Consider the following 20,609-nt stretch of genomic DNA (forward strand, 5'->3'; position numbering starts at 1 on the left):
TTGAAGACTGATACTTTCCCTAAAGCCCAAAGATTAAAAGTATGTTAAGGTTGGTGATGTCCTATACAATAGCAAAGTACCCTATTTTACAACATTTACATTATACAAAACAAAACAGGACAGACACATGCAACATTCTTTCTTTTGTGGCACTGGTTAATAGTGAGTGCTATTTACCATGAAAGACTTTTTTATTGATTAGATCCAGTCCCACTTGTTTTAACAAACTTAAAAATAAACACAAACTTTAGAAATTATTCATGATTTTTCTAATTTTTATATATTATTAATCAGTTGTTAAAACTGTAATACATTTGGCGTAAAGTGCATTATGTCTTGCTTAGGACTCAAAACTCAAAGTCAAGGATTTGGGACTTGATTTCTGACACCACTGGGCAACAGTAGGATTAATAAAGGGGATTTGAATGGCATTAGTTGTAGGCTATCCAAAAATAATACAGAAAATGCAATTAAATTAGCTTTTCTAACAGAGATAAATTGTGTACAAGAAACTGAAACATACAATGTTTCATGAATTAAAAGAAAAGCTTGTCTACTGAGACGCTGACTAACCTCAATAATGTTTGGGTCAAACAGTTTAGTGAGTGAAAAGAGTCTTATCTTGTACAAAAAGATCACAACTGACCAGATATTTAGGCAAAGCTGTATCCATACCCAAGATGACAAACTGAGACTAAACTAAAATCAGTGGTCAGACAGAAAGACAAAACATCAGGAGAAAATTGAAATGCAGTTCAAAAAAATTCGGAAACAGACCTAAGTATATCCCTGGAAACTAAAGAGTGGGATCGTGTCTGGAAAACACTTAACAAAGCATCCAAATCAGTAAAGGACAAATTAATAAATTATAATTGTTCACAGAACTTATTTCACACCTGTTTGACTGCACAGGATGTTTCTAACTATGATCTTTGTTGGCACTGCAAACAAGATAAAGGTACTTTTGATCTTATGGTATGGACTTGTCCTAAGATTAAAACCCTCTGGGATCATGTTACACAATCCCTGGAAAAAATTATTGGCTACACTGCTCATTGCGACCCAGCATTGTGTCTTTTGAATTATACTGTCAGAGGAAACTGGTCAAAACACAATACACAAATTGTAACAACTGGACTGGATGCATGACAGCTGAAAGATTGACAGCAACAAACTGTAAGGATGCAGCTCAGCTGAAAGGGGGACTGTGGCTTCAGACATTTTTGGACATGATCTCCATGGAGATGCAGCTTCTAGCCTTTCTCAGGTTTATAATGAGGAACAACTGTGTGAGGTCACACTTGATGCTATTTGTAAAATACCTACTTGAGACGGACTCCAGATGCAACATGAATGGTCCATATTTTTTTCTATTTTGTTTCGTTAATCTGTAGATCAACAACTCAGTAAGATACACAGAAACCCTCTATAATTACTTCCTCTTTGTTTTTCCTTTTCTTTTTTCTTTCCATCTCCATTTCCAGTTTAAGTAGCCTACCTTTGCAGAAATATGAAAATAAATAAATAAAAAACAAAATAAAACAAAATGAAATAAAATACAATAAAATAAAAAATGTCATCTTTTTTGGTAGCTATATTTATAAAAAAAAAGACAGTGTATTGTGTATTGCGTTGCACCATGGGAAATGTAGGAGCCTGTGTATTTAAAGCTCAGGTTATCTTAGCCTCTCCTGCTTTGATTTTTGACTATTCTTTCTTAAATCACTCTTGTAAGTCCCTCAGCTTTATGGAAGTGAAATATAGAGTGGAAAAATCAAATGTTCATCCCCCTACTCCATCTTTGTTTGAATTTAGGACTACAATTATCTATATGTAGCTAATGTGTACCTATGGTTTTCGCCTTAAACATTGAACAATAGCCGATTAATATTATTTTCATCCAGATTTATAGCCAAGACTGAGTAGGTCACCTAGGAATACCTCCAGCTTCGGTTGTAGCGCCGCAACATCGCCCTCTTTTGCTCCGGACCTTAAATGACATGTCTGCTTTTGTCAACGACAACCAAGCGAGTCAGACAGTCGTTTGGGTTTGCCTGTGGTGCTAACCAGCCAGCAACAACCAACCGCCTGAATGTAGATCCGCATGGGCTACTACTACTCTTTCTCTCCAAATAACCCAGCGGAATCATAAGATAAGGATCCCAGGATGGTCTTAGTGCATGTCGGATATCTGGTTCTTCCTGTATTCGGCTCAGTAAGAAACAGAGGTACGGTATTAATATTCATATCGATCCAAAACATGTGCCCTGTTTATCTTAATATTCACTGCAGCTGTTGGCTAGCTAGCTCGAGCTTAGCTGTTGGGTTAGCTTTCTTAAAACGAACGGTCAAATTACTCGCTAAACTGCCCGCAACGTGTTACTACTTTAATTTGTATTCTCTGCACATGAATATGAACCATCGAGTAATGTTGTTTGCCGGGCGAAATTAAGCATAATTTAACAGAAATACCGCCGCTAAAGATAAGCTAACTGGCTCGCTGGCTCAGGCTATGCCTTGGAACGGAAACATTTCTCACAAAGGATTTCACACGCACGGGGCGTGCTGACCAAAATACCTAGGGTTAAAAACACATTCCCGCATGGACATTTGTGTGATACAGTGTTAATCCGAGAAGCATTTTATTCGGGCTGTTTTTATTTCAGTAACATAACGGTGTATTGTGATTTCCCCCAAGGCGCTACCGTGCATTTGCACTGTAAAAATACCGCAAAATAGACGTAGCCTTTCCAGCCAGTCAGCTTATCTGTGCCTGGATGATGTCATTTGAAGATCATCTGCTTCTGCTTGCGCTTGCCGTCTTTCTACCGTGATTTCAGTAATTATTATCCGTGTCAATTGGCCAGCGGACTAATCGATACATGGCCAATCGCCCAGGGAGCGTGGACTTCCGAGCCATTAAAGTATCAGTCGCCTTTTTTATTATTTGCTAATTGGCAATTCAGCAGCTGTTTGTGTGGAGCTGCCGAATTGCAAAAAGACCCGAGTACGCGGTCACAGTTAAACAATGGTAAAGCTACAGTGTAACATTAATTTCATAACAGTGGCATCAATGATTTCATTGTGCTTTTATTTCTGTTCTTATTTCCCTGTTTCATAGTATGGAGGCTGGCTCTACATTCTGCATTTATCAGATCTTTGTCGTCCCCCCCATTGTGTAGCTAATGATCATCTGCTGCTGTGTGGTGTGGCGTGGCCTCTGCCTGTTCTCTGCATTTAGCTGTATTGTGAATCCCTTCTTCATTTCCTCTTTCCATCAGAAGACGACATTGGTATTAAAAAGCACCCCCTCCCAAGATGTATTCAGCCATAGACTTTCCATGTTAAGCAGACTAAAACAATAGCTAACACCTAGACCAGAGCACCTTTTTGTCTTTTTTTCTGTCAAATTGCTGTAGCACTGAGTAAAACATTTTAGCTCCTTTTTAGATATCAGTTGAATGTCATTGTGTACCTCCCATCCAGTCTTGATAGACAACATGCTGTAAATTCCTGTAAAGTGGATACATTTTGCATGATCTTAAATACTGCACTGCATCGTTGAACACCAGAATTTGGCTCATCTTTCTTCTCTTCACACAAGGTGCAATGTACATGATTAAAGTGACTTGTAAATTTTAAGAAAACAAGCATGCAAATTGGAACCATATGCATGCCGTTTGTATTGTCGAAACTCAGCATTTCAGCAAATGCTGTCATGTGATCACTTGAAATGACCGAAGGTACACTGCACCTGCACACAACAACCTGCCATAACTGTCTCCATTTTTGTGTAATCCTTTTGTTCCCTTTGCAAATTTCAAGCTTCGAATCACACTGAATTGTCAGGGCTGTTTGCCCCTTACGGGCAAATAAAACTAAACATTTTTCATAAGCAAAACATGCTCACTGGTGGTTCATCACTTCCCAATTTTCCCCACTAACATGAGGCCAAAATGCTATCCATTTCACAGGGATGCCTATTTTCCTGCACTGCTAAAGAGATCCTCTATTAGTAATAACGTCTTTATTGTTTGGTTGTGGTCTCTCTTTACCTTTTGTTCTGGTAAATAGTACTTTCAATGCATGGTCACATTTATGATTCATAATTTTTGGTTTTTGTTTTTCTACATTGACTAGTGAAAATCCAATGTAATCTTTCTGTAGTAAAGATGTACCCTGCTGTACTGAAATCATGTGCTGTAGCCAACACGTCTGCTCATTGGATGCCGCTTTTGTTCTTTTTAACCCTATATGGAGCATGGTGGGCCTTGCCTTCAGTCTATGTTGTTTATTTTTGTTGCATGGATTTATACTATTATTACAAACAAACAAGAAAAAAAACACAAATTCCACATATACTAATATTTTTCAATAAAGAATATAGTGTTTTTCCTAACCTTCAGTGTGCTTCTTGCTGATTTCCATTTATTGTCCTCCCTCTCCCTTGTCCCTACCTGCCCCCTCCACCCCCCCTCCCCACCCACCTCCTCTCCCGCTGTGACAAAGATAGACAATTTCCACGCTTCCTCCATCACAGGGCCTGAATGAGTCTATCTGCTGTCATTCATGGTGATCGTTTTCACTGAGGCGCTTGAAAACGCAGTGTGCTTACTTACAGTCTAGACTTGAGCCTTTGACCCACGGCAGCAAGGTCACCTCTTGTCTGCCCGGCAACACTGACGACCTGAAAATACCGCTGGAAGGTCATGCTGCCCATCTTTGCAGGGTGTGTTTTGAAATCATACTGCGTTTTTCAAGCGTACTCCTAGTAAATGCAATGTAGACTTTGCCTATTTCCTCATGATTTTTATAAAAAGAAAATCTGTTTACATTAAAATATGTCTTTTACACTGTTAAAGCAGAGTAAATTCTCCACCTTCTATAAGAACTGCACAATCTCTATATCTGTACTGGTAGACTTATGTAAAATTCACTGCTTTAGCTCCTGCCAGATGGACATAACAGAGCACAGTATATTGAATCCTGCTCCACTGCAGACCTATCATGCCTTCCTCCAGCCAGGATTTCCTCAAAAGTTTCTAATCAAACCTAAATCTGTTACTGCAATTTCGCAGTCCTTCCATAATCAGAGGAGTCTTTTTAAGCATAAGCACAGTATTAAAACCATATTGCACCATGGCACAAGAAAGTCTGTATTTTCTCCCTGTCGAGTTTCCACAGCAGTCTGTTCACTGCAGTTGCCAAATAGCTGTGGTTGGAGAGAGTAAAAAAAGCATTCAAGCTATTTCCTCTCAACTCGTGAATGTTCATATGGGAGCAGAACAACACTGCATGTGTAAGACACAAAGATATAGTAGGTTTGAGTGAAGCACAGATGTATAGTAATGTGAATATACTGTCTGGTTAAGGTTTTAAGAAGGAAGATAGTGTTTTTTATGGTTATATAGATAGAGACTTGGCACATTAACAGTTATATATATCTCTTATAGACAGCCAGGTACAAAAGGTTTTACTCAGAGTGCACTGACCCACTGTCAGCTGCAGAATTTACAAGAGCCGAGCTGCGTTGAAGACCATATACTGGTAGATCTCATCTGTTCTGATCCAGTTCGCTTGAATCAGAAGACCAGGAGTCGATCCAGAGGTCGGAAAATGCAGTTAAAGAAATGAAAAGCTCGCGTTTTGTGTGCAGCACCAAAATGGTTGTCATGCTCATGGTACTTGTGGTAACCATCATTTTCCCACCCCCACAGAAGTATTTTTCACCCTAGGTAAGAGGTAGGGCTTCATTAACATGCTATATCACACACACAGTGACACCACATTTCACCCACAATTAATTCCAGCTAATCTCTCCCCTCAGGTGCCTGACAACTTCTCCTTATCCCCCCACAGGATCCCATTTCAACCGGCAACAGCAGCAACAGCAGCAGCACAGCCATGCTACCTCTTGCCGGCACTTCCAGTTAGGTCCTCAGGCCCCGCTGCCCATGGACTTCCCCATGCCCCACCCAGGGCAGCCACAGTCAGGCATTAACCCCCACCTGGCCCCTCCCGGCCACCAGCATGGCCCTCCGCTCCACCCGCCTCTCAACCCCCTGCCCGCTCCCCAGTTCCAGGACATCCCTGCCCCTCCCTTCCTACCTCAGGCATTACACCAGCAATACCTCCTCCAGCAGCAGATCCTCGAGGCCCAGCACCGACACATCCTGCCACCCTCCAGGTATCCGCACAGGGTTGCAGGGAGATTTAGAAGCACAAGAAATATGAAAGGGATAGCTCAGATCTTTTGAAGTGAGATTGTATGGGGTACTTACCCACAGAAAGTGTATCAGGAAGTATATCACATACAGTAGATGGCAGCCAACACACCCCTGGTTTGGAGAAGCAGGCTGGAATCTGACATGGATGCTAAGCAATGTACTGCTGTGGAGGGGTCAGCAACAAAATGTATTTTAGTCGCCTAAATAAAATCAGTATCAGTTTAACTTCACTGCTTTACTGTATCAGACAGTGATTTCCAACTGGAACATGGAGCTATAGTGACACTCCCTTACAAGCCAGACTCCATTGAGAAAAGCAGTGATTTAACATTGCTCAACACAGGAGCTGCTGGTCTACTACTGCCTTGAAAAGTTATTTTGTTTGTGTTATTGTGGAACTTAGGCATTTTAAAGACTTGATGCATATTTACCAAAGTCAGACAACAGCACAAATTGACTAACTGATGGAGATGTGGTAGACCAGTGGCTCCCGTGTTCAGTAAGGTAAAATTACTGTTTTTGTCAATGGTGTCTGGTGGCTTTGACGAGAGCATAGATGGATAATTGGAGCCATCAGTATAGGCTGTTTGACAGAGAGGTTAAGCGGTAAAAACACTCTCAATATAGCATACACTTAAAATGATTTTGAAGTTTGTTTTTGTTTAAAGATATTTTTGGGGCATATTTAGCCTTTAATGGATAGGACAGACAAGCATGAAGGGGGGGGAGAGAGAGGGAGTGACATGCAGCAAAGGGCCACAGACTGGAGTCGAACCCAGGCCGCTGCGGCAACAGCCTTGTACATGGGGCACCTGCTCTACCACTAAGCCACCGACGCCCCAATGATATAGAAGTTTTTAGGTAGGACTTTCTTTAGGTGGCTAAAATACCTTTTATTGCTGACCCCCTCCACAGAAGTACATTGCTTAGCTTCTGTGTCAGACACCTGCTGCTACTGTATGTAATACACTGACTATGGATAAGTTCCCCTTACAACCAAACTTCAAACAATCCGAGCTGTCCCTTTAAAGACAAAGTGTTTCCAGTTTCATGGATCAAGCAGACTTTTGGGGACAACACTATATAAACCATTTCTGTTATAAACTCTTTTTAACAGGATGTTTTCAAATGCTTGGTTGTTTGTCTTAGTAGACGCACCCCAGAGAGAGTTCCTCACCAGCCCCACAGACTGCGGCCCGGCTATGAGTTTGCTCCCCCGCTTCATGTCCCTCCTCAGCCTGTGGTGCAGCAGCCCCGCTACCTGGCTGAGGGCACAGACTGGTAAACAATATACCTCATATATATAAATATATATATATATAATACAGTATGTAATACAATAGAAGCAAACAGTCTCAGATGTATTTTATTTGTCAGAAAAATAACATGTTATGACACAAGTTTAGATTCTTAGTCTTAATAAGCAATACAAAATAATATAATACTCATTTTCATGCCACCGATAATTTAATTTGGAGTTGAAAAAGAGCCCAAAGCAAATCAACTCTTATTAGTCACTAAAATTGGCAATAAACACCATGCACATCTCACCAAATGAAACATTAATACATTTTATTTTGCACAGTATGCAGTGCTACAGAGGCAAACAATACCAGCGACATTGTTTTTGTACGAATGCATACACTACTCATTTCTGCACCAGTGATACTACAAGTTGGACAAGACATCCTTTTTTGTCAGCTTTCCATAGTTTGACTGCACCAGACTGCCATCAAATCTGGGTCAAGACCAGATGAAAGGGGTTTAAGACCAAGTTGAAAAAGAGCTCAAAGAAAACCAACTCTCATTAGACACTACAATTGGCAGTAAACATTGTACATGTCTGGCTAGAATGAAGAAGATACATTTGGAGGGAATTCTGGACAAATCAAATTTTATCAGGGTTTTTTCTTGTGCTTCACTTTATTTAGGAAATGTCCCTTGGAGCTGTATAGTATTTTATTTCACTAATTTCTCTAAAGACGCTGCACAAGGAAGCAATAGATACTTGATTAAGATACTATTAATAGAAAGCCAATAAGCTATTACGTGGAATTGGGGAGAAGTAGCTCCCACACACAGAACTGAGGGCTTGTAATTGTTAAAGAAATCTCAATGGAAAAACTTAAGCATACCTTGAGACTTCCAGAAGCACACTAAAAGAGGGGGAAACCGACATCTAAAGACTCAGAACAACTGTAAATGTATTTCCCAAACAGTATGTTTTATGGATGCTTTTTAATTAGTGTTGCAGATCTCTTGCCAACAAAAATATGATGAAACATTTAAAAACTACACATTAGAGCTTTTAGACCAGTCCAAACAGAAGGGAAGAGGGATCAAGAGTGGACTCATGTACCGCAGTTCCACTTCATACATGACTTAGACGTTCTGTATGCAGCATACAGAGCATTAATGTAGCAGCAAAACTACTGTTTGCTATGTAAGATAGTGGCATCCTGAGCAGAGAATGAATTCTGTGGGTGTTATAATCTGAGCTTCTCTGTGGTTTGTTGTGGTGAGCCGATCTGGCTGCTTGTGCATATTAGTGTATGTGTGTTTCCCACTGGCTAGCCCCTTGCTGCTGCTTTGCACTGGGCTCACACTCTATGTTGGCTACCACTGATATCGGGCAGTGTCACAGCTGAAGCGTAGTGCCCACCCTCTGGTTCCCTTCCACTCAACAGCATTAGCTCTGTTAGCACTGCTGCCGTTGTTTAGTGCTTATGGAGTAAGGGTCCGTGCCCACCAAAAGGTTTTTTACTTGAGGCCAGCATATTTTTTTAATTCTTAATGGTTCACTTCAAACGGCAGCAGCATGACAAGGTGCTGAGAGTCTATTCTGCACTGAGCGCTGCATTTTTGGTGTTTTTTTCTGGTTGCCAAAAGTTAAAAACTCTGCAGTGTAGGAGAAAGATGTTAATACACCGTGTATTTATTAATATATGTTTTCTCTCATCAACCTAGGTCCGTCTTCTTTTCCTACATGCTTTAGGCTTCCTTTCATCCAAAGCAAGTACTCTACCATGCGCTGACATTTTTACTTATACTCATATACTCATAGCAACCAAAACATCTTAGCAAAATGCAGTGCCTCCAAACCTCTCGCAAAATACCCCTAGCTGGGCGTTGCCTTAGGAGTACCTGGCGTTTTTAGCTGGGATAAAAAGGTTTTGGTGGACATGGTCTACTGTTAATGCTCAGCCACCTCCATGTTGAAAACATTGTGCATACACACAAGTCATACACTGAACATTGCGTAGAGCTCCTCTAAGTCAGTGGTTTCCAATCTTTTTTATTTTGTCTGAGGTACCCACACAGCTCTGTTAGATAACTCATTAAATAAATATATGTACATAAACTTGATTACCTTTAGCTAAGTTTAAACTGTTAATGCATTACTTTTGACTATTCATTTTAATAATTTATCTCTCTTGCGAGCTCATTTTCATGCGCTCTCTCAATGCACAGTGTTACAGCTGACTCAACATGTGGATGTATTTTTGTATTCAAATCAGAATTTCTGTTTTCTCACATTAGTTGAGGTTACTCCACAATCTTTCCAAGCAACTGCAGATGTAGCCCCTGTGGTGCAGGTACCCATGGTTGGGAATCACTGGCCTACATAATGCTGTCATTATGAAGGTTCACTGTGCTGTGCAGAAATCCGCTGTTATCAAAAGACAGTTTGACAGAAACACTGTGGGATAATGACTTGTTGTGAGCCGCTGGCTGACTTGTTTTTCTGTTTCTGTGCAGGGATCTAAGTGTAGATGCTGGGCTGCCCCCCCACCAGTATCACATCCATCCGCTGCCGCAGCACTATCAGCACTACTTGACCTCTCCTAGGATGCACCACTTCCCTAGAAACAATGCCTCAACACAAGTGGTGAGCCCCCTCCGCCTCAGCACAATCAATCATGTTCATCTCGATGAACTCCCAGCGACTCTCCTCTGGGTTTCTCAGAATTATCTCGATACCAAGCAACCGAGAATGACCTGTGTTCCAGTATTTTTTCTGATTCCAGCTGCAGCGCTGATTCTAGCTTCTTTTATCTGTCATCTTCCAGGTTGTCCATGAGATCAGAAACTACCCATATCCCCAGCTGCACTTGCTGGCTCTGCAGAGTCTCAACCCCTCCCGCCACGCGTCTGCTGTTAGAGAGAGCTACGAGGTTCGTGCCACTGCTTCCTCTCTCCCTCTCCTCAGCAGACACACCAGTCTACACTCATTTATCATTGTTTCCTCTGTGACCAAAGCTCTGGACAGGCTTGAGTGTGTAACTGATTTTCTTATTTCCAATTACTGCGGCTTCCAGATGCCTCAAATGGTCCAACTGCCTTTAATCTCATGACATTTGTTTTCATTTTAACAAGATGCAATTGTTTTTATGAGAGGCTTTTTCCTGTTCATTGAAGCCACAATTTAATTTTAGTATTCCATGCTTGTAAGCCCTTTTGCATTTTAATATTTGATTACACAAAATGTTAATTTTGTTTATCTCAGCAGCCAAATACAGACTTAAAACCTACCTACCTAAAAGGATTAAAAGACATGTCCATATGTTTCCTTTGTAGGAGCTTCTGCAGCTGGAGGACAGGCTGGGCAGTGTAAACCGAGGAGCAGTCCAAACCACCATAGAAAGATTCACGTTCCCCCATAAGTACAAAAAGGTAAAAAAAAAAAAACCAGTCAACTTTACTTTCTAGCTGAGTGATAGATTTTTTTGATGTGGTCTCAGTCAGATGAAGGCATTGGGCAAGAAATAAGTTGAGCTATATGTGAGAGACGGGGATTCAAAAGGGCAGTGCTGGGTCGAAAGGATCAAAGAGTAAAGACGAGAGTGGAAAGAGGGTCACGACTCTTGCGGCAGTTCAAAGGTCAAACTAATTTCCGTTTGCAGATTAGTGAGACAGGTCTGCAGTGTGCACAATTCAAGGCGAGCTGGATGAGTCATCCAGCTGTCTGCAGATATGTGCGTGGAATGAATTTAAAAAACTGTCTACACTGAATATGACCCAAATACTGTGGAAAGAGTGTCAGATCATTTGGTACATTGTGAGTGAGAAGAAGTAATTGAGTCTTTTCCATCTGATTTTTTCTCTCTCCGGGAAGCATGATGAGGTGACTCTTTTCTTCTTCTTCTTCTTGTCGGGGCTGACTCAGAGACACCCGTGGCATAAACATAACAGCTCCTTACACGCTGCTGCACAACACACTTTAATAATTAAAGTCTGTTTGCCTTCTCTCTCTGCAGAGAATACCCCAGGACCTGAAGATGTGTCTGGATGATGAGGAGCTGGACACCGATGAAAAGTGCACCATCTGTCTGTCAATGCTGGAGGATGGAGAGGATGTCAGGTACAATTCTTTTGTTTGTTCAAAGAGGAAAATGCAGTGTATGCAGATGTAAACATAAGCTGTGTATACATTGTGTTGTCTCCTGGGGGACCATTTTTTTGTGTACCTGTCTGGTTCTTTGCCTTTTTACGAAAAAGACAATATTCCTACGAAGCTGTTGACACTGCTAATGAAAATGAATATTCCACTAATATTACTGTTTACATGCCGCAATTTGTACTCCGATTAATGTGCCCCACCTGCCCCGGGTGGAGTCACTTGTGCCATTTTGCTTCTTTGCGTCAAATTTTTCAAAGTTTTCCACCAGTGGTGAACTCATTCTTTGCAAACACAGTCTCCCTCTTTCACTTTCGAAACCACCCTCTCAAAAAGGTCAGTGTTCCGATATTTACACATATCCAAAAATCGGTTTATATCCAAGTCTTTTATAATGTTTAAAAATAGGCGTGTGTCTTCTTTGGACAAGGAATGTGGACTTTTCTTTTGGACGTGCATTTCTACCCTAAAGTGTTAGCTTAGTCGTTTGTTTATAACATATCCATGACAACTCACAGAGCATTGTCAGACGAGTGTGTCGCAAGCTGATGAGGAGGGACTGAGATGCATTTTCAGAATGTGCTGTTAGGCTTGGGTGGTATCTATTTTTCATACCGTCATACTTTCCTGAAATTTCACAAGGTTATAGGGTATATGATGGTATTTGTGTGTGGCACAACCTACCCCTGCCCCCAACCAGCTCTGGTTTGGTCAAAATAACTCCTCAGTTCACTGAGGTAGATGTAAAAATACATCAGTTTCCCCCCACGATCTCTCTCTGTCGTTGCTGGCTGGCAGTTTACAGTCCTTTAACATCATCCCCACTACTCACAGTTGCCATCTTTCTCAGCTTAGCTGCCTGTTCCACTAGTAGAGACTGACATCTGGTGTGCTAAATACAAAACATCCTCAATACAGCTCCTGAGTTTAAAATGTCTTGTATTGTACTGTGTCTGTATTTTTGACAATTGAAAATCATACTATCAGGATTTCTGAATAACCTGGAAGACTGTGATAGCGCCCAAGCCTATGCACTATGTACATGTCAAAAGAATCCTCCTAGAGCCCAAATAATACCGGCCTATCCCACGTCTTAATTGGAAAATGCTACATTTGGGATAAGGCCTAATTTGTAATATCCAAATTGAATATACTGTTTACATAATGCATACTAAACTGTGACTCAGTCTGTAAATTTAGTCCCCACTGATATATCTTAACAACTATTGAATATCATAAAATTCTGTACAGACATTCATGATCCTGAGAGGATAAATCCTACTGACTTTGGTGATTCCCTGGCTTCCTCTAGCGCCACCAGCATGTTGAAATTTGTGGTTTCGAGTGAAATGTGAGGGCAACTATGGGATGGATTGTTGTAAAATTTGGTAGAGACATCTATTCCCCCCCGAGGATGAAGTGTAACAACTTTGTTCATCCCCTGACTTCATCCACGCCATCATCAGGTTATTAGGTACTTTGGTTAATGAGGAAATTACTTTCAAAACTAGTGGAGTTCCTGAAAACCTCAGATTTATTTTGTGCATTAAGCTTGTTCTCCAAAACAGTTGGTTGTGATAAGTAATCTTCTTTTATGTTTCTTATCTTGTAAAGTTAAAAATTGGCTTGAACACCTTATCCATGGTAATTGTTCTTACACCCAGCCTCTACAATGCAGTTGACTTAGACATTGTGATGTGGCCAAAATTCACTGTTAAGGTTATTAGGGGGAAGCTGCTTAAGGTCTTTTGTCTCACCAGACAACATTTGCTAATTTTTATTTATATTCACATAGCTTTCCTTCAGAGTGGATATGCAGTCACAGAGTCTAAGCAGTTTCTAACCTTAAATTGGTTCTGCCACGTGAGTTCAAAGCATCAGGTTTGAAAATCCTATCACAGGATTTCCTCCGGCACCTCATCTTGAAAATACTGCCTGAAGGCAGCATTAGCATTTCACACAATCTTATGATGTGTGTCCAGTGTTGTGATCTGTCTAACTGGCAAAGTGACAGAGGAAGTGATTTTACTCTGTGAAGGAGAAAAAGGGAAGAGAAGAACAAAGTAGGTGGAAGCTTCAGGTTTTCTAGGGTCAGGGGTGTAACTGGTTTTGTTTAAATCAAGAAAATGGAGCAGTGATGAGAGTTTGCTTGTTGATTGTTTATGTTTACTGTTGTGGTGGGAATCTGAAAAATTCTCTGGTCTTCCAGGCATTCATCATTCGTGACATCTCAGGGTTTGTTTAGTTTGGAGTCAAAAGGTTAAAGTTAAAGAAGACAGCTGCGAAAAGAGCATATGCCTTGGGTTCTGTTCACCCGTGGCATTAAAATGCTAAATTTACATAACTGCACTGAAAAGACAGACATCCTTCCTCACACAAATGTGGATTTTTTTTGCAGTATTCACAGTTTCCCCGTACATAAAATCAAATGTGAAGTGAAATTTGATCACACAAAGTCACTTGAGACACATTCTGGTGTCAAATTTGCACCACAGTCAGACAACTGGATACTGAGCATGTCATGACCCGTGAATCACATGCACATTGAGTATTTAAAGGGTATTTGGTGTAACTAAGCAGAGTAACCACAGCTGTTTATTACCCTCTTTTGAGTTTGGTTTATTGGCAACTTACAACTTGTTATATTGATTAAATACAACATATCAGGCTTTTTCAGAAACAGAACATTAAAATCCTGGACTTTTTTCCACTTGTGTTTACACAGTCCATTAACCTTAATTAAGACAGAGATAAGCATTCAGTGTCTGACATTAAAAATATTAGAAAATGGTAACTAAAAAAAGGAAAAGAAAAAGAATTTGATTTTGTAAGAACAAACAATGTTTTTCTTTAGAAAGCAGGCTAAGCTTGATGCAAAGTAATACTTACAATTAATCTTTGATTACTTTCTTGGTTACTAGATTGTTTTGTCAATGAAATTTTAGAAACTTAAGAGAACATAATCACATTGCCCATGTTATTTGATCAACACTCTAAACCCCAAAGATATTTAGTTTGTTATCAATCCATATATGAAGAAGGAAAACATTAAATCAGTTACATTGGAGATGCTAAAAACAGATTTTTTGGCATTTTTGCTTGAAAAATGACTGAAATGATTACTTGATTATCAAGATATTTACAGATTAATTTACTTTTGATCAACTAATTTGAATAATTAACCAGTTGGTAGAGCTCTAAAGCAGAAAAGATGAAAATAATTACACACACACACACACACACACGCTTCATTAAACACAACAGTTTGACATAAATCAAGATTTAAATTTCAAAGGATTAGAAAGACTAAAATCTTAAAGGTCATACTGTCATCTTAGAAACTGCTTTGTAAACAACACTTTTCAGTGAAACTCATGTATCTAAATTTGATGATTTAGATTTTTTTTTCTTCAGATAAACTTAAGAATTGAGAAAACTCTCTTACATTTAAAATAATAATTCAACCCCCAAATGACCACTTGTGTATAAATTAACCATGTTACATTGAATTAATGAGTAAAACTTTCTCTGGCATACCTTCACAGTGAATAAGGAATCCAAAAATGGAGAGAATTCTTCATGAATTTAAGAATGAATTGATTGATCGGCGACTGCATTTGACAACAGCAAAACTATATCAAAACATCTGTTCAGAAACTCTCACACAAGTCATGCAGTATAATGCAAGTCTGTTTTATCCAGTCATATGCTGACTACTTCCCAAACAGACACCCCACTCTGACAAAACCTAACAGAAAGTGAAATCTTTGCTCTCTTCAAAGCCAGACTTAATTTACAAAAACTAATCTTACTTTGCTGAAAATGAGAGCTGCTGGTCTGTGGTGTTTTAAAGGATTCATTTGGATTCACAAAGTCACACAATAACACAAAGTACCAATTGAGGCAATGGTAGTTTTTGTAAATGAAGTCTGCTTTTGAAGAGAGCAAAGATTTCACTTTCTGTTAGGTCTTGTCAGTGTGGGGTACTGAGCATTCGACAGGATGAATGAGACTTGGATTATACTGGACAAGTTGTGTTAGAGTTTGTAAACTGTCTTTTGATATAGTTTTACGGTTGTTAAACCCCTTTTACTCAAATTAATTGAGAATTTTTTCCATTTTTGGATTCTTTGTTCACCGTGGAGGGATGCAAGAAAAAAGTTTTCTTCACAAATTCAATGTAGCATGGGGTTAGTAACTGACAAATGGTCATTTGGGGGGTGAAGTGTTTCTTTAAGATAAATAACTGAATTACTGAATCATCTGAAAAATGCTCCATCACAAAGCTGAAAACAGCCGTTTATCTTTGCTCCTGATATGATGAAAGTTGACATTTTGGAGACACATACATACGTTTTAAAATCCTGACCGTGTCTCTTCTGTGTCTGCAGGAGATTACCCTGCATGCACCTCTTCCACCAGGCGTGTGTGGACCAGTGGCTGGCCACCAGCAGGAAGTGCCCCATCTGCAGAGTGGACATTGAGACCCAACTGACCCCTGACAGTTGATAGCTCCTGTCGACTCCTGCAGCTTTGGATCTGGTCTTGTTAATTCTCCATTGCCTCCCTGTCCAGGGGGGAAGCTCTGCCAAACACCCCTCTCTTGCCCTCTGCATCACTCAACGAGCCTGCCTTCTGAGACAGCTGTGACAGAGGGATCAACAAAGCACACTCACCTACAACACAGCGAGGGATGGGGGCTGATGCATAGATATGTGGCTGGACTGAAGGTTGCTTTGAATGGACTTGCTGGATGTGACAGGTAGGAGCGGACACGTATGGACAGATGTGCTGAGGCTTCACACACAGATTCTGTCAGATTGTGTACCCTGTGTACATTTCTCCATACCGCCATCAAAGAGAGGACACTCTGACTACCAACCTCCCCAGCTCAGTGTGGCGTATTAAGGCCATTTCTCTGCCACTACATCAAAACCCTCCCCCCCCCCCCCCCCCTCCCCAGGCCTGTGAAAAAATCCTTTAAGCTGCACTCTGCCCAAGCCCTCAGCACATCTGTACAGAACATTATCAAATGATTAGCATGAGGTTGTTTGGTGTGAACTCTCGTAGCTGAACGCTTGTGGTGTAATGGAGTATAGTACTGAATAAGTATTTACAGAGTAACAGTGTTGTGTAGCAAGCAAAGCCTTTTGAGAAATATGTTTGTGAAAAATAAACCTACAGAGAGGGTGAATACAGCTCAAATAAGGGAGAATATTCAGCGTGTTAATTAATCGTAAAACGATGAGGAAAGAGCTAGTTGTGTAAAAAAAAAGGCCAAAAATCCCTCTTTCTTGTCTAACATGGTTTTGGATTTACAGTTAGTAGATGCCATCAGAGTTGATGCTAAACCCGCTAACTGCAGGCATGGCTTCCAGTGATCTGTGTAGTGTCGTAGTGGGGCCTCTATTATCTAGAGCAGAGGCCTCAGATGTGCATGCTGTATGGCAGGCTTGGGCTGTGTCGTTAATATTGTGGAGCAGTAGAAACAGGGACTGTGTCTGTGCATGTGAACCGTATACTATGACTCTGACGATGCCACTCATTCATAGAGGAGGACAAGAATGCACCTAATACCCCTTTCCCCACCTCCCCACCCCCCCCTCACTCCATCCTGAGTAGACCAAAGTTGCCCTTAGACACCGATCTCAGACCCATGTAGCATTTCTCTCCTGACGTCAGGATTCAAAGAGCTGCTAGCAGATCCGTGTCTAACTGCAACTCCTCTCTGTTGCCTCGCTCATGGCATGATCACATGACATGAGAGGCCGGCATGGGCTTGAGGATGCAGTGCCTGAGGTCTTGCCATCAGAGTGACTAAAATCTGACATTTGTATTACCTATTACCAGAACCTTATTGCCTATCAAACAAGCACATGTGATTTCTATATACAGTGAATCGCCTCTGTTGTGTATCGGCTCCTTTTCATTTCAATCTAAGTTGCTCCCACTGTTTGATTAAAAAGACTGTGTATCTGGTGTTACAGGGAAAATACAAACTAGTTTGCCTGTGATAACGTGCTAGAATGTGTATGATTGTCCCCCACCCCCCTCTCCCCCATGGTAGTAGTGTATGGTATTGCTAGAACAACTGTGATACGTTCAGTGATAGAAGCCGTTTTCTCTATATCATGCATGAACCATGTTGGCGTAGTTCACTTGAAGGAGGGTGAAAGGGAGAAAAAGCCATCCATTTGAAAAATACCAAACAATTGTTCTTAATTTTATTTTCAATTGTCTTTTTCTGCCATTTTCTTTTTCTTCTTACTTGTATTTTTTTTTTTTTTTTTGCGCTCACATGCCAATCTGGACATGGTACTAATATGCCGAGTCCTTGTCCATTTAACCATAGTGAAGAAAAAGCTGCAATGCTGCAAAAACATATTTATTGTTGTTATAATGTAGCTTGTGTTTTGTAAATGCACTATAATATGGAGTTGCCTGATTTTTTGGTTTGGTGGTGTGGGTTCTTCTTGTCCTAGATTTTGTGTTTCTATTCAGTTACAAGTATTTTCATGCTTCCTTGTGTATTATTGGAGGGTAACTTGACTGTTTGTGTTGCGTTTTTATTTTTATTTTTTGTATGAAACCTCCATCCAAAAAACTACAGATGGATGAAAATGGAGGTTTTGCTAGTTCACATAGAATGCTGTGATTAAAGATGCCTTAAGTATTTAACAATCATTATTTATTACTAACTGTAGCTAGCTAGCTATCGTGGTGGAATATTTAATGTCTCTATCTCATAACTTTGCAATTTAATCAATATATTTATTTAAAATAACACAAAATATTAAAAAAAGAATACCTCATTATGCATTGGTCGGTGGGGATGCTTTTGCATGCCGTCTGTGTTTTCTTTTTCAAAGGAGAAAAAAAGAAACCTGTTGAAAAATTGACTTGGGGGGACGTTTTCCCAACACATTTTCTAGCCAGCATGGTGCTGTTGATCTGGATTACATTCCATTCATATCACTGCTTGATTTTACTTTTAAATCTTTTTCGTTTTTTAAACATCACCCCTGCTTTGATCCAAAGCAGGTGACGGGGTACAGCCCCCTTTATTTTGTCTTAGTATGGCTCCACAATTAGCTTGCTTTTGTTATACAATACTGCTTTGTTTCCCATAATCAGTCATATTCGATTTAATTTCTTGTATTTGTTTTATTTTGACCATGCTCATGATATTCCATCATATCTGGATCTCAATTTAGTGCTTATTATTATTTCAGGACCCACATAATGAGCTGTATTATTTGTCCTTATGTATTGCTGGCAATTGCTTTGTGTGGGATTTTGGGAAGTATCTAACATGCTAACTTGAGCCATTGGTCTTATTGAGCAAATTTCTGGTGTACTGTGGTTATACAATATAGATAGCGTGTTTTACACCTGGGTATAATAAGCTAACTACGTTTTCGGTGTGCATTTCTTATTAATACTCTACTAATCCTGCAAATTATTACTATAACATGTATTGGATTGGAATGAAGCTGGCTGGTCTTACTATTATTATTTCATTTCGTGCTCTCACTGGCCTTACCCCATGTCCTCCACAGTGTACCCCATAACTCCAGAGCGAACTGGACAGTAGCCATAGTATTAACTCAAGCTGATGAACCGGAATGAACAGTAGAACTTAAAGCACAAGCTTTTTAATGCATGTCCTTCTCAGGTTTTCCTATGTGTATGTGGGAGTAGCTCTGTAGATGTGTTTAATATGATGCTGTACCTTCTTGAATATTTCAGATGTTTCTTTGCTGCTGAAAAAATGTTGATTATTAACCTGCCAGTGAAAAAGGGAAGTGGCCATCTTTGTACAACACACTGCTGTTTTGCTGTAACCGCGCAATGTTTTATGATCTTGAGTATTTTATAGAAAAGTAGAAAGTATGTATCAATAATATGAAAGCAATAGCTAAATCATAATGAAGAATAACATGATCAGTGAATATTGTGGAAAATCTTTAGATTCACTCTGGGTGGATTTTGTACTGTATTTATTACTAATGATGATGCAAAAAGTTGCATAGCTTAACCCAAACTGTTCTGTCTCTTTTTTATTTATTGTCTTGTATATGATCTTTTTGTATGTGTTTTTCAAATAAACTGCCTAAAATGCTGAGAACTCATCTAATTTCTGGAGTTATTTGGCAACCTGTTATCATCATTTACTTATATAAAAATGAATAATCACCAGTCAACAGTTTGGATTACATGTATTGACCAATATTAGGTCATTGCTGATATATTCAGGGTTCAACAATAAGGATTGCCAGGGGTAAGTAAAATGCCATATGGGCTAGTAAATCTAGCAACTCACTTGCCTGATCGAGCAAGTGGGAAAAAATCATTAAACACATTGTTTTTTTCTGGAGCTGATGACAGAAGTAGCTAAGGAGTGAGCCATATAGGTTCCTTCTTATCACCGTTGAGAGCTGCTCATACACAGTACCGATCAGACACTTACAAGAGAATGGCACCAGGTAAAGACAAAGCTTAACAGTTGAAGCGCAAGCAAATATTTCAATTATCCTGAAAACAGGTGTTGGCATGTGAGTTAGAGGATATGGGGGAAACTGCAAGAAAATATTGCACAGTTTGCAGCAAGTTTGAGAGCAAGGGGATAAAATGCAGTCATTTTACATGACAATTAACTTTACTCTTTAAATTTAAATTGTGTACTTGAGGTCACTGAGAAACAGTCATTATCCTGCTCAGTACATATCTTGGTTACAATTATTTAAAGACTAACTTAAAAGGGATAGTTCTGATTTTTTTAAGTGGAGTTGTATGAGGTAGTAATCCATACTCAGTGTATTACATACAGTAGACCAGTGATTCCCAACTGGTCCAGCCACAGGGTCCAGATTTGTCCTTAGTCATTAGTTCAAGGTCCACACAGTTAAAACATTCAATGTCATACTTGCATTTGGCCATGTCGTCAGGCTAGTTTGCTGTCTGTCTCTTCTTCAAAACACCAA

General features: G+C 39.9%; 1 protein-coding gene across 2 annotated transcripts; it reads left to right on the forward strand.

Annotated features, from left to right (window-relative positions):
• The first annotated feature begins 2,000 nt into the window (after positions 1 to 2,000).
• ark2cb (arkadia (RNF111) C-terminal like ring finger ubiquitin ligase 2Cb) lies at positions 2,001 to 19,750 on the forward strand. Of its 2 annotated transcripts, none has more exons than XM_033620242.2 (8): positions 2,001 to 2,228; positions 5,860 to 6,187; positions 7,377 to 7,508; positions 9,987 to 10,116; positions 10,298 to 10,402; positions 10,806 to 10,901; positions 11,486 to 11,589; positions 16,017 to 19,750. In XM_033620242.2, the coding sequence occupies exons 1-8, from the start codon at positions 2,168 to 2,170 to the stop codon at positions 16,132 to 16,134; spliced, it is 1,074 nt and encodes a 357-aa protein (XP_033476133.1). In that variant the 5' UTR covers positions 2,001 to 2,167; the 3' UTR covers positions 16,135 to 19,750. The 2 variants fall into 2 exon arrangements, with proteins under 2 accessions (XP_033476133.1, XP_033476134.1); XM_033620243.2 differs by having other exon boundaries at positions 7,380 to 7,508.
• The last annotated feature ends 859 nt before the right edge of the window (positions 19,751 to 20,609 follow it).

The sequence above is a fragment of the Epinephelus lanceolatus genome, chromosome 9 (assembly GCF_041903045.1).
Source record: "Epinephelus lanceolatus isolate andai-2023 chromosome 9, ASM4190304v1, whole genome shotgun sequence".
In the NCBI taxonomy this organism is placed as follows: domain Eukaryota; kingdom Metazoa; phylum Chordata; class Actinopteri; order Perciformes; family Serranidae; genus Epinephelus; species Epinephelus lanceolatus.

Excerpts from the sequence above, each read along its gene's own strand:
- ark2cb (XM_033620242.2), top strand. The coding sequence starts at position 2,168 with ATGGTCTTAGTGCATGTCGGATATCTGGTTCTTCCTGTATTCGGCTCA. Across the intron at positions 7,509-9,986 it reads CTGGCTGAGGGCACAGACTG|GGATCTAAGTGTAGATGCTG; the intron begins GTAAACAATATA and ends GTTTCTGTGCAG. Across the intron at positions 10,403-10,805 it reads CTGTTAGAGAGAGCTACGAG|GAGCTTCTGCAGCTGGAGGA; the intron begins GTTCGTGCCACT and ends TTTCCTTTGTAG.